Source organism: Diadema setosum, chromosome 6, assembly GCF_964275005.1.
Source record: "Diadema setosum chromosome 6, eeDiaSeto1, whole genome shotgun sequence".
NCBI classification, from domain to species: Eukaryota; Metazoa; Echinodermata; class Echinoidea; order Diadematoida; family Diadematidae; genus Diadema; species Diadema setosum.
Window position 1 is genome coordinate 41,894,232 of NC_092690.1, and position 14,293 is coordinate 41,908,524.

The 14,293-nt window shown below is 37.5% G+C and overlaps 1 protein-coding gene across 1 annotated transcript in view; it reads left to right on the plus strand.

Annotated features, from left to right (window-relative positions):
- Positions 1-14,293, plus strand: part of LOC140230253 (SID1 transmembrane family member 1-like) — a 123,165-nt gene that overhangs the window by 13,116 nt on the left and 95,756 nt on the right. Inside the window, exons 2-11 of the mRNA XM_072310432.1 lie at positions 3,486-3,607; positions 4,176-4,337; positions 5,310-5,355; positions 6,134-6,232; positions 6,968-7,054; positions 7,819-7,921; positions 8,715-8,783; positions 9,638-9,731; positions 10,617-10,660; positions 12,637-12,648. Of these exons, the coding sequence (XP_072166533.1) occupies positions 3,486-3,607; positions 4,176-4,337; positions 5,310-5,355; positions 6,134-6,232; positions 6,968-7,054; positions 7,819-7,921; positions 8,715-8,783; positions 9,638-9,731; positions 10,617-10,660; positions 12,637-12,648 (838 nt within the window). The remainder of the gene's footprint in view (positions 1-3,485; positions 3,608-4,175; positions 4,338-5,309; positions 5,356-6,133; positions 6,233-6,967; positions 7,055-7,818; positions 7,922-8,714; positions 8,784-9,637; positions 9,732-10,616; positions 10,661-12,636; positions 12,649-14,293) is intronic.

A 14,293-nucleotide genomic window follows, 5' to 3' on the forward strand; every position in this document is an offset into this window, starting at 1 on the left:
AATTTGATTGTAATCTTTTTGTGCTGGCAGTTGACCAAAAACAGAAAGAGGAAATGGTAGAAAATAAAGAGTATAAAAGGGAGGAGAAACTCCTTTGACCATACATGGTATAGATTGGCTTTTGAAACTAATTCTAGCATCTCACATTGGAGCATTTTACCCTTCCTGTACCTCTACTTCAATACCAAACAATGGATTACCTTGCAGTTTGGCAATATAAAATGTCTCCTTGATCACGAAATTATGATTTTGAATGAATACAGACACCAAGGAAATATGTTTATTATGCAGCATGAAAGCAATATAGCTTTGTTTACCTCTCAGTTTGCTGTTTTCATCTTTATAAGGATAATGGTCCATGGAAACCAGTATAAGACATACTATTACTAACCCTAACTCGACTTTCATATTAAAACCGGCTCCTTCAGGTACAAGTAGACTGAACAGCGATTCATTATAATCGGGGACCTTGTATCTAGGAGAATGTGTTCCTTTAAATCCATGCCTTGGTAAACCAGTCAAGTGTGTGTATCAGTGGACCATGGGGCCTACATGTAGCTCTAACGAGTGAGAAATTGACTCGGGTTCCATATTCTATATGAGAGAGAATCATTTTGAGATCTGATGTTAATGCTAAATGTGGTTCTAGGACAAATACCCCTGACCCTTTCCCTGACCGTAGTCCCAATCCTGAACTTTATCCTAATCATAACCCTAAAACCCAACCTTAACCTGTGACCATAACCCCAATCTTACTCTGTCACTAACAGGTATTTAGCCGGGATGGGAGGGGTAATTATTGAATGTTGCAAACAGTTCTTATTTAGGTGAAGGTTAGCTCATGGTTTTAGCATGGTCCTATTCTGATCTTATTCTGTGTCAAGTCACAACTTTAATAGTGCATTCATGTGAATCAGAGCCTATTACAAAAGATAGCTTATCCAAAGACTTGGACCCCGTTTACAGTGTGAGGCTCGGCCGCGGCAGAGCCCACCTTCATTTCAGTGTAAACGCGCAAAAGGCCAAATGCGAGGCCAACGCAAATGGCCACGCTCTGGATGTGGTCTCCGGCCGCGGCCGAGTCTGGCCTTTTCTCAGTGTAAACACAAACTGGGCCAAATGCGCGGCCAATTTTAGTCTGGCTTCCAAACCCTCTGCCTGTACTATTTCGCTATTCAGGATATTAACCCCCTAAACGTCGAAAACTAGTATAGTTTAAGATATTTTTGTCCTGCAAATGATTGTTTTCCTTCGGCAAAGGCCTTTGCCCGAACGGCGACTTCGTCGCCACAGAATTCAGTTGGCAAAGGGTCTGAAAACCAGACAATACCAAATTGCGTTTGTTTACAAGCAGAGCGCCACTACGACAAAATATTAAAAGGTTTGAATTAAAAGAGCGGCCGAGCCCAGCGGTGTAAACGGACAAAATTGCGAGGCTCGGCCGCGCAATTGAGGCCGGGCTTGGCCGCGGCCGAGCCCGGCCCCGCACTGTAAACGGGGTCAAATTTAGATCTTATATTCATAAATGCAATGATAAGCAAGAATGATACTTGGCATCCAGTCAGTTGTTGTGTGCCAGGAACTTTGTATGTCTGTTGGTGTTTGTTTACCTTGTCTTTCCGGAATGCCAGGAATTTAACATTATGGAAAAAACATATTTGTCATGACTTGAAGGATTTTATAAAATTCCCTGATGCCAGTATTAAAGAGAAGAATATTGTTCCATTGCACACATTCCATGAAATTTCAAGGAAATTATTACTCCATAAGAATTGACAATTTAGGTCCTTGCATAACAGATCAAAATTTTCTTCAGAAGGGTCATCTCATAGACAGTTCTATAGATGAATTGAACCAGTGACCTTTTCATATCTTCATAGCAGATTGCTTAAGAAAAAGATACCTGGAATGTTTCCTTTCTGGCAGCGTACCTCCACATATATAATGCTCATTTTACAAGCAAAATTGTTGTGTATGTAGAGAATCTTTTGCTATCAAACATATTAACCCGTTGAGGACGGTTTGATTTTGCTATAACACGCATTTCCCATTAACACCTGCCCGAGTATACTCGGGACTCATCCTCAACGGGTTAATAACAGTACATTTGTGATTTTATGTACAACTGTTTCTTCTTGGCTGAACATACAGTCATTGACAATAACTGTTCAATTGTTTGTATGAAATAAACAATAAAACTAGATAACCAATAAAAACTAAACAAACTAAATTACAATATTGATATAGAATTATATCAGATTCTGTGTTTGGCTCATAATCTTATCATAGGCCAAATGTCATGCCTTCACTTGATGCCTAATACTGTAGCAGCGCTCAACATTGGCAGTGGCGTGGTGGCGTGGTGGCGTGGTGGCGTGGTGGCGTGGTGGCCTGGTGGCCCGGTGGTCCAGGACCAGCAAATATAGATCCTGGGTCACCATTTTTTAAGGAAAGATACTCGTGTTGAATGCCCGATCAGGCCACCAAAAGAAATAGTCAGGGTCGAGCTTTGCCTAATAGCATAATTTATATTTACAAGGTTGAATTTAAAGAATGCGATATGGAGAATACACTTTGTACATAATTTTATTTTGAATGAAGAGTTTACTCCAACCCTGTAGGATATTAGTTACCCCCTGCTTGTTCACGAAATACGGGCAGATATCTACGGTCTGGTGCCATATTCCATGAGGCCGGAGGCCGAATGGAATATGGCACCAGACCGTAGATATTTGCCGTATTTTGTAAGAACAAGCAGGGAGTAACAATTTTATCTTTTAGTGTAAGTGCTAACCTTCTTCTCGCTGATTTCCCCTCGTGAATGATGTTGAAATCGCCGGCTGTCAGCCATGACCATGTTGACTTAGGTCTACGTCCGTGTCTCGCGAGCTGATTACTGTATGCGCGCATACAATTACTTTACGTACATGCCATAAGATACTGCAGTAGCAGTTGATAGCATAGCCAGATATAAAGGCAAAGACAGCAGCGTGTCTAGCTAGCTAGCTCAGGCAAAGACGCACATCACCTGAGACGCGCTGTCTTTGAAGTTGCTGTTGTCAGTGTCGTTTATCAAGCGTCTAGTGGTCTCAGGTTATGTGCGTAATACGCTTGAGGACCGCGCGTGGCCATTTGTTTTGTACAGGATTAGCGCGCACTTTCCTATAAGCGTCTTTGGTTCACGCGCAGCTAGCTGTGTAATATCATGACGTCATATCACGGAATACGGAATATATTCAGTGGTGGATTTAGCGCATGCGCACAATATGACCTTATCACGGAATATGGGATATATTCAGTGGTTGATTGACCAATGAGAGAACAGAATTCACGATCACTAAAAGATAATGTTATCTATCAGTGTAACACTCAGTTTAATTGCTGTGATCTCCAGTTCATACGATGGTGAGATTCATATCTCTAATTTTTGCATTATTATTATGTAATATTCATTTTTTTTCGCCTGTTGCTGATTCCTTCTGTAGGCTGAAGCTGTCAGAATACATTTCTACAGTCCTGATGCTGAGACTGATTTTCCAATCCTGCTGGTTGTGAAGCGCCCTCGTAGTGTTCTGTCATGGACAGTGCCTTACATAGCACCAAATCAGTAAGTCATGAATCACATGATATTAAAAGTAAACTTATTTTAAACACTGTAAGCTAATAGATTCATTCTGAACATGCCACATAGAAAGTACAGCCTTCGGATACAAACTTACTAAATGTTTCAAGACAGCTCTCCTCTTCTTTATACATGTTGAGTATGAGCTGATTTTGCTATAGCATGCATTTTCCTTGAACACCTGCCAAAGTTTACTCCAGACTACACTGTAGTCTTCATCAATCCATGCCAAGATATGAAAGTGGCTTTCGTGCCAAATTATTGACGATTCTATCAAGTTATGATATTTTGTGGAGAGAGTGTGGTACTGGTTGTGTTTACTTTATTGTGATATTTCCTCTGTCTTCAGAATGTCTGAGGTTCAATGAATAATACTATTGACAACCTTTAAACTTCACATGTCATGAAAAGGTCCCTGTCTTGTGTAATGTAGCTGTCATGGATTTCTGTACTGAAAAATGTAGAAATATCATGAGAATTTAAGATGGTGTTTTTTAATGGATAGCGCCCTCACTGTCAAATGGCTGTATTTTTTATTCTCTCCTGGACTCAGAGACACATATCCCTATGTCAGCCACACGCTGTGCCAAGATGACTTTGTGATCAATGGAACTTTGGCTGATATGGAAGAAATCAATGTTGTCATTAGTACGTCTTCTGTCACCAACCTCAGCTTCAGCCTCAACGTCAGCTTCGTCCGTGGATTCAACCTCAAGTAAGCTGATTCAATTATCAATCTCAAATATTCTGCTGGATAAACACTATTCAAAATATTACAGCAATAATTTTGTGTATAATTATTGTGTATCTGTACATTTACAACTGTATTTTTGTGGGGTCATCCCACTACACCGACACCCACAAGTTCGACATTGAGAACAGGTCCATGAGTCATACAGCTCATGAGTTTGACACTAGGTAAAAACAGCCCATGAGTTCGACAGATGCTCAATGTGTTGATCTCGTGGGCCTTGTTAGCTAGTGTCACACTAATGGGCAGTATGACTTGTGAGCTGTATAACTCATGGGTGGTATGACTTATGGGTGTTGATCCATTTTTGCAACAGAATGAAAACAAATGTCAGCTGTAAGTGGCAGAATCTGTGAAGGTACACTCTAAAAATCATGCAAATTTGTGAGTGTGGTGATTTAAAATGTACCTTGATGAATCATGCCACAATAAACAGTATTCACAAATGTTTCTCACCTTAAGTGGAATTAACTGTAGTATTAATGTGGATCCAGTGCCCAACTTACATGTAGATAGGTTTGGTGATGACATGTTACTGTAAAATGAGGAATGTTTGGGTGCATTTTAATTTTGCAAATTTCGCGAGAGCTAAGATTTGTGAAATTAAAATGCATAGTGAAAGTTCTTGTCTGCGCTATATGCATTGAATGTTAGAAGCAACTCGCGAAAAAGGCTGTTGGCTCCAATTTGTGAAAATTTCATGCTACGAAAATATCTTGTTTTACTGTATAACTTAATGTGATGATCGATATATTCTCTGATGTATCTGCACACACACCCACAGAGGATACGGCATTATGATTCATACCAATTGTTGATGTGATAAGCATTAATAAATGTCAACATTTTCTTTCAATCTCTCCTTTGGTGTGAGGGATAATGATATTTTTAATCAAATCATGCCATTTTTTTTTCTCATGCATTCTTATCTTCCAGATTAAACCAGAGTGTGACATTTGAGAGTGACCCAGCTACTCCTCAGGTTTGTGTCATATAACCTCAGATGGTAAAGAAAAAGGAACTTTAGAAACATATTTGCATCTCTTCCTTCCAATGGAATAAAACAACCTAAGTGGATTCTTGATGATTTCGTATTGAAAACTACATGTAGGAAGAAGGCAGTGGTGTTGTTGAATAGTCTGGTGTTACAGACCTGTGCATTTCAAGATATGGACTGACTCACCTTATACTGTGATAGTGAAAATTTTTTGCAGTGTTGAAATTTTCGTGTATTTCATGTGACAAGAAACTAGTGTGAAATAAAAGCATGTCAATATTTTTGCTTGCCGTATCATGTTCCAGTAGTTGATGTTGTGATTCTGTGGAATTAAAAACATGCAAAACTCATCTTACCCAGCTGAGCGCGAAAAACTTGTGCAAAAATATCCACTTTTACAGTAGTTTCCTTGCCATCCTCAACTGACAACACGTACATATTCCTGCAGCTCAGGTAACATAGTTTTTGATGACAGTGAATGATGTGTGTCAGTAAATGTAGATGGATGCACACTATATACTTCTTTACCTTCTCATGAACATAAGATACAAACCCTCATGTAACAAGGTGTACAGTATCTCACAAACAGTTCAACAACCTTTGTTGTCTTATTAAACATGGATAGAGAAGCTTTTATGCTCTGGACTGATGTATCTCACCAAGACAAGAATGTAACTTTTCTGGTTTTTGCAAATTTTTGTCTATTTTTGACTTTGAGCTGACTGAGTGATGTTTTGTTTGTCCTTATCTTTCCATCGATCAGTATTATGAATATGAATTCCCAGAGGGAGTAGACATGGTGCTAGTGACAGCTAAATCAGATGATGTTATCTGTGCCTACTTCTCTGTGCAGCATTCAAAGGTGAGTTTGTTCACTGTCCAAACTCCCACAAGATGATGTTATAGTAGATGATGTTTGATAATGACAAGATGCAGCAATGTAGATCTGTGTGATTTTTTTCCACTTTCTTCAGCAACTGGTAGTAATTTATCAGATTGTTTAGTGAACATATGTGAAATTTACCACATCCAGCAATTTTCAGAAAGTTTTCTTGGTTTGTGCATTTGATTTATGCGATAAATTTTGCATAGTGACTATCCCAGTATTCTCATAGGATGTCATGAGAAGTCTCACTGTCTTGTGTTCAGTAATTATGTTCTCATTCACTAAACACATTTACTTTACTTTTACTTTTTATACTTTGCTCCAGTGGATTTGCTCCATTTGGCTTACTGAATTCATTGATTTTTTTGTTTTGTTTTGTTATTAGACCTGAATTCTTCGTGGAAAGAGAGGCAAGATATATGTCTTGTGCATTTCAACGATTGTGAATCGAATTCTGTATTTCATCATTCATTGCAATTATATGTGATTGCCTTTTATATCAGTTTTTTTTTATCCAGTATAACTTTTTTTTTTTTTTTCGGGGGGGGGGGGGGAGGGTAGGAGGAATTTAGTGTTATAGGAGTGATATAAGATGCTTTGAATTGCTTCATGTGTATATCAAGTATTGTGAGACATATCCAGTCTGGCAAAGACTGGCTGTAGTCTGGGATTCAATATTGTTGATAAGAGAATATTTCTCCTTGCTTCCAGTGTCCTGTTTATGACTCAGTGTCCACAGTCCGCTACAACGAGGGAATCTTTCAGACTATGGACACACAGGCAGCCATTACTGTCACGGTAAATTCACACACACAATTTGTTTTTTTAAACATTCCATGATTACTGTCAAATATTATGTGTTTTTATGATGAAATCTTTTTTTTTTTGTGTGTGTGTGGTGGAGACGTAACAGACACAAACACAAAAGCTCCTTTATGTTTATATGTATTAAAACAAAGGAACCTGAATACCTCTTCAGATGAATATTTCTTGCTCAGTATTTTACATTGTTGAATCCCACGATGTAATCCTGTAAAAGCTGTTATTTTTGCATACAGATATTTTTGCAAATGAGGAGGTCACAGAAAATTTTGCATAATGTTGCTTTGTGATTTGACGCCGAGGTGTTCGTAAGTGCACTGATTTCCTACCAATTGGCAATATTTTGGTGTGTTGTTGAATTTGTGAACCAATGGTGATGTGGAAAATTTGAAAAAATTAAACCCTTATGGCTTTTACAGTAAGACTACTTTGATATCTGTGACAGGAGTTCAGCAGTTCCTCTTTGATATTTTTGTTCGATTAATACGATGTTATAATCTTTCTTATATTTATGTGTAGCCAAAACAAAATGAAAACAGAAAACCAAATGACTGCAGTCAACTACACATCAATCTTTCACTCCATGTGAATTTTATATGATATTCTTAATGTGGATTTATTGTCAATTCAGAGCAGTTCTGTAACTGTAATAAAGGTTTAGTTGTAGATTCAACTGACGACACTCATTTTATAACAATTTTTTTCACTGTTTTTTCTCTCATTTTGTTTCTATCTGAAAGAGAGACAGATTCCATGACTCAGCCAAGTTTGTTGTGGTCCTTGTCGTTCACCCTAATGATGAGATGTGTGATAATAACTACAAGCCATTGAACCCACTCAAAGGTTAGTATTAAACCAGTTTACCTTGGATTAAACATACTCAAAGGTCAGTATGAAACCACCTTACATTAAACATACTAAAAATTTAATGTGAAACCAGTTTACCTGTCATTGCACCGACTCAAAGTCAGTGTGAAACCAATTTATCCTGCATTAAGCCCACTTGAAGGTCAGAATAAAACCAATTCACCTTGCATTAAAGCCACTCAAAAGTCAGTATGAAACCAATTTACCTTACAATGAACACTCAAAGTTAAATGTGAAAACAATTCACTTTCAGTGAACTGACTCAGAAGTTAGTTGAAAGTAAAAACATGTCACTTTGCAATTAATCCACTCAAGAAATTATGACATAACTTTCCCAAAGCATCCCCAAAAGTCTTTTTTCCCCATCTACCTTTCACTGAAGTCACTCAAATGTCACTGTAGAAAAACATGTAGTAGGCAAATTGCTATTGATGAACTGAAAGTATTTTTTTTTTTTTATAAGTGAACTTTGTTTCTGAATTGCGTACCTCAGCTTACCAGGGCATTTGTAAAAACTTTTGTGTGTGGGTATCTTGTAGAAATTTTTGTAAAACATTGTCATGCTTTTCTCAAATCGTTTTGCTATCACTATTCATTATTATACAGAATAACACTAAATAATACTCTACCGAAATTAAACCTGATTAAAAAAGTGCTCTCACAGTGACTATAAAATTCATGAAGACAAATCCAAATGGTATGCTGATTTGAAGACCCTGTCATGTGAGGATAATCTTTGTTTTGTTTGTTTGTTTGTGTTTTCTTGAAGCTAACCACCAGCGGACTGAGTCGTCAAGAACCAAGACAGTGACTATCAGGGTGGAGAGGACTCTGGAGAGTAAGTATAGTAGGAGGAGTTTAGAGAGGGAGGAGTTTAGGGAGGGAGGACATTTATAGGGAGGGTGGAGTTTAGAGAGGGAGGGGTGTGGGAGGGGGAGTTTTAGGAGGAGGAGTTTCAGAAGGGGAAATTTAGACAAGGTGGAGTTTAGGAAGAGAGGATTTTTGGGAGCAAGGTGTTACGGGAGGGGAAAATTTGAGAGGGAAGAATGTAGGGAGGGAAGAGTTTAGCTACATATGTAAAGAGGACTTACAGAAGGGAGTAGTTTTATATGGAGGGAGGAGTTAAGAAAGGTAGAGGGAGGAGCTAGGAGAGGGAGGAATATATGGAGGGTGGAGTTTAGGGATTGAGGAGTATTGGGAGGGAGGAGTTTAGGAAGGGAATAGTTTTAGGAGCAAGGAGTTAAGGAAAGGAGTTTCTGGAGAGGAAATTTAGAGAGGGAGGAGTGAAGGGAAGGAGGTTTGGAGGAAAGGGTTTAGGGAGGAACAACAGTAGAAAGGAAGGAGTATGAGGGAGGTATGTGTTTTTAAGAGGGAAGAATGTAGGGAGGGAGAGGTCTAGGTAGAGAGTTCATCTGACATTAGTTTGCTTATTGTCACATTTTCATTTAACAATTTGTTTCATTCTGAGCCAACTTAATAGTAAACTTTTGTTCAATAAAACCTCAAGAAAAATAGAAAATTGAGAGACAGTTGCCTTGACAGACTGAAAAGAATACAGGAAAGAAGGCAAGAATACAGTCTTGCCAATGATATGAAGTTAGGCTGGGTAGAAATAGATTTCATTGTGTATATCATTACCATTGGACTCAAGATATCAAATATATGACTGAACACATTTCTCTGTTTATTCAGTTGGTGACTACTGGAAGCCCATTGTAGTGACATTTGCTGTCATTCTGGCTATCTACATTTTGACTGGATTCATTCTGGCTGGCTACAATATCAGGTAAGTTTGTTACCAACACCAAAGCATAGGGATGAGTTTCTGGTTGCTATGATGACAGGTATAAAGCTTACTTTATATGCACTCAAGTATTATAAATGAATTTACAGGATACATACCATTTTAGATCCCTCCACTGCTTGGTATAATGCACATCAGAGACAGACCCATCTCACTCACTTTTGTAAACAAACAATGTGTATTTCTTATATATTTTATTTTGTGTAAAATATTTCAACTCAGCACTTGTATCTTCAGTTTGTGTAATTTAAATGAGTATATTATTCACCCAAGATTGTAATGTGCTGAGGCTTTCAATACAAGTGAGCACATTGAAGTTGTCACATGTTCCAAACTGCTACAATCATGGTGGACTTGACAGTGTATCAGTTGATGTGGTAGCTTGTTTAGTTGGCAGCTTGCTAGCTTTCTTCTACTCACAACTTCAAGTCTATGTATGACAGAGTTCATTCACTGACTGAAGTGCTAAACCTATCCTGTGTGAAAGTGTAGAGAGCTATGTGACATATTACATTATGCCGATGATGGTGATTCATGTGTTTAATCTCATTCAAACTCCTTCTACTGGTCTAGCTACAGAGCACTATACTACAACAATTTGTGTCTTGTCCAGCGTTTCTCATTCAAGGTACGCTTGTCTATCAATGTCAGTGATTTTCATACAACCATAGAACAACAAACTAGCTGGTGATGCAGCTTTCTCCTTTAGTGCTTCAAAATTCTAGAGCAAGCTCCCTTCTGAACTGAAATCTTCACTCACAAAGAGGAACAATTATACTCAGTCTGATGTTACCATGTACCTGGTTCATAATTAGTGAATGTCATCACATGTTTAGCTGATTGATTTTATTTGCATTATGTTTTCAGGCAAAAGAAACTTGGCAGGGCGCTTGGTACTGCAGAAGAACGAGGTATGGTGTGTTTAGAAATCATGGATAGCTCTGATTTTTTTTTTTTTTTTTTTTTTTTTTTTACAGTAGTCTGTATTCATACTGCGGTGACATGGGGTCTTCTTTGTGGCATCATGTGGTTTTAAAGTACAGCCTGGGAATAAGACTACATGGTAAAACACACACTTTGATACACATACACACATGTTCTTTGTACTAGCACAAATACATATTAACAGAAGAAAAACATACACACACTTATGTAAAAAAGGCATGTGTATACACACAGACACATGGGTACATGTATAATACAATGTATGTATGCCTGACTTGTCTACCCTATCTCTGACATGTTTCTTTCTGTGCTAAATGAAGTCAAAAGTTGGTAGTAAAGTGAGATTGTTGTGACTATTTCAGTGTCACTGTACAGTGTGGGAAACTCACAGGAAAGTGATGGCAGAACAGTGTGTCATGGTATGTGTGAGACAGGTTTACACACTCTTCTATCAATTCTATGTTTGTATGTCTGTGAGTCCGTTGTTTGATGTCATCAATGGCATGCTTTGAAATATTCATATTTCTTTCATTTTGTGAAGTGTCTTCAGTTATCGGCAGTAAAGATATGAGATGGATTTCAAGAAGCCATGAAGATTGTTTGTCAGGCTTGATAATAAAACGTGAGAAGTGGATGAAATTAAACTGAGTTGTTTTCTGTGCAGAGGCAAGATAACATGTGACAGCACGGCTGATCAAATCCCTGCATGTATTGTGCCATTGCATCTTTGTTTTCTTTTCCTACCTATATTTCAACAAACTTGCCTCAAGAATGAAGATTGAGGGAGTGCGAGATACGTATTTTGAATTGGAAAATATCTGATGGGGAAAATCTGTTGTGCATTTGAACGGAAAATCCACCTTACAATTCAATGGAGTATACTGACAGTATTGGTTTCAATGTTGTTGTTGTTTTTCTTCTAATTCATTCTAATAAAGTAACATGATTTTTAATTATCAAAATATCTCCACTAGATCAACATACACTGTATAATGTGGACATTGAGCCACACAGTACATAGTTCTACAATGGTGCTGTGTGTTATAGGTTCATTGCATACATCATGTGATAAAGCCACTTTTGATTTTGCTTCACACAAATTTTTACTCAAATGCTCCAGACACAGATAAATTTTGGTGTTGGAATTTGTCTTCATCACTATCATCTGCTTTGCCCACAGTGATCCGAGAAATTTTATATGTATTGATATTTCATATGTTTCTGAAAGTGCTATTCTCAAACCTGTTTGCTATGTGTAGATTTAATGTTTTCTTGTGCCTTTGTAAACTTTGAAATCAATGTGTGTAATCATGATGCCTGCAAAAAACTTTTTAATGGATGCATTAACATTTCCTTTTATGAAATTTGTGCCTTTCATGAAGTGTACATTTCTGCTGCAAGTAGCCTTGGTTCCAGACTTTGATGGTTATTTATCAGAGTTCTTTGAATCAACTCAACTACATACCTTCTCCGTGTGCTGTATGTCAGGTGTCTGAAATAACTCGAAGGATGTTTGTCTCAACAAAAGCCACTTGAAATTGAAAATCTGCTAAAAAACCCCAATAAAACTGAAGCATCATCAATGCTTTTTATCATTAATGTTCCTTCTGCAAAAGGTGAAGGTGGCATTCAGAATACACATCTCCACTATTGCATGCTATAATTTGTTTTATACTACTCAGTTGTAATCATGTTCTTGGATGAGCTATCTATTTTATACATTTTATGTCGGTGTTTCCATGGACATAAAAAAGGATTGTTCTTGTATTTATATCTATATTTTGTTGACATTTAAATGGATTTGATTTGTTGATAATATTTTGTTATTTTTCATCGTACCCCACTCCCATAATCTAAACATTTCCTGTCAATCATCATTGGTTGCTTGGATACGCTCCTCCCTCTCTGTCTTGGGAATGCATCGCTCCTTGCTACCACTCAGTTCTCATTCTTGGTAATGTATAGCATTGCAAAATATGTTCGTAAGGATGGTTAGATACAATGTAAGGAGTTCTCTAAACACACCCAATAATTGTATTCACCTGTGACAGTTTTGATGACAGGCTGTCATCTTTCTCAAACGATGGCTGATTGGCAACTGATATTTTGGTGCCAATTAGCATTCACCCAGGTGTGACATCTGAGTGATAGCGCCAGCATACATGTCAGACAGTTAGTAGTTTGGGAGAGCAAGGACCTTAAGAGACGTATCAGAGAGGCCATCAGGATAAATAGAAACCCCCACAACATGAACAGGGATGTGGGAGGGGGGCATAGGATACTAACTGTCTGACATGTAAGATAGTGCTACCGCCCGGTTGTCACACCTGGGTGATTGCTAAATGGCTCCAAAACATCAGTTGCCTAATAGCCATCGTTTGAGAAAGATGACGGGCCGTCGTCTATTGGATGTGTTTAGAGAACTCTTTATCTGTATGTGTAGCATCCATTCACTGAGTATGCCATACACTTCATGTTAAAAACTAACATTTTATTCTGTCTACTAATACGTGCATTGTATGATTTGTATTAGTAGTGATATCATCTATTTTGGGGTATTGTATTTTGCCATACTTTTTGTGCTTCTGCTATCTTTTTTAATTGAGACAAAGTTTGCATTTCAGCAGTTTTTTTTTTTTTGCTTGATGTGTTAATAACAATTATCAAGTTTGCCAGGCATATCTTTAGTCTTGAATGCTTTCATGCATTGTATTGCTTCTCTTTTAAGTGTCCTTGCTGTTCAGTTAATGCAAATGATGACCTGTTTGATTCTCAAGACTCTGTTCTTTCATCTAAACATAGTTCTATCAATCTCTGAAATGTCTGTTTATGCTAGAAATGGAGAGAGTGCACCCTATTATTTCTAGCTTTGATATTTTTAGTATCTTGTTCCAGTTCAGGGTGAAATCAGTCACATAATTCTCTAACTTTCTCCCTCATATATCACTCTATGTACTTTCCTCAGCTTTAGAGAATCATGTTTTTTGTAAACGTTTTTGTTTGTTTTCTTCAATATCTGTCCATTCTGTTTGTGCATAATTTTGAATTCTTCTTCCCATTGTTTCGCACACAGTATAATTTTTGCCCAAGTTCAGTTCATTCGGTCTGCCATTGTCTGCTGTATACCTGTGTGGTATTAGTACAGCAAATCACTCACAAGCGTCAAAATTTCTGCAATCATACTATGATTTAGCTTTCTGTTTTCATTTCTGATGATTTTGTTCTGTAGCAAACAATCATAAGTCATTCTAACTTAGAAGGCACATCATTGAAGAAGTTAAGTGTTGGGAGTATATGTACTGGTATATAAAATGTATATATTTTTTCATAGTAGTTTGTACATTTTTTTCATGGAAAAAAAAATCAGATTAGCTTCATTGAATATTAAGCTGTGCAGATATACTCTGCCATAGTTTTTTTCTTACCCACTTCTCAATTACAACTATAAAGAGTTTTGTATGGTATGTAGACCCAAACAGTTACCATAAGAAGTCCGTTTGATAGTGAGTGAACTGTGATTTTAGTCTTAGTAATGGTAGTTTGTGTAGAGATGACTAGACTATTGATCCCACAATGTGATTGATAATCACAGAATCACC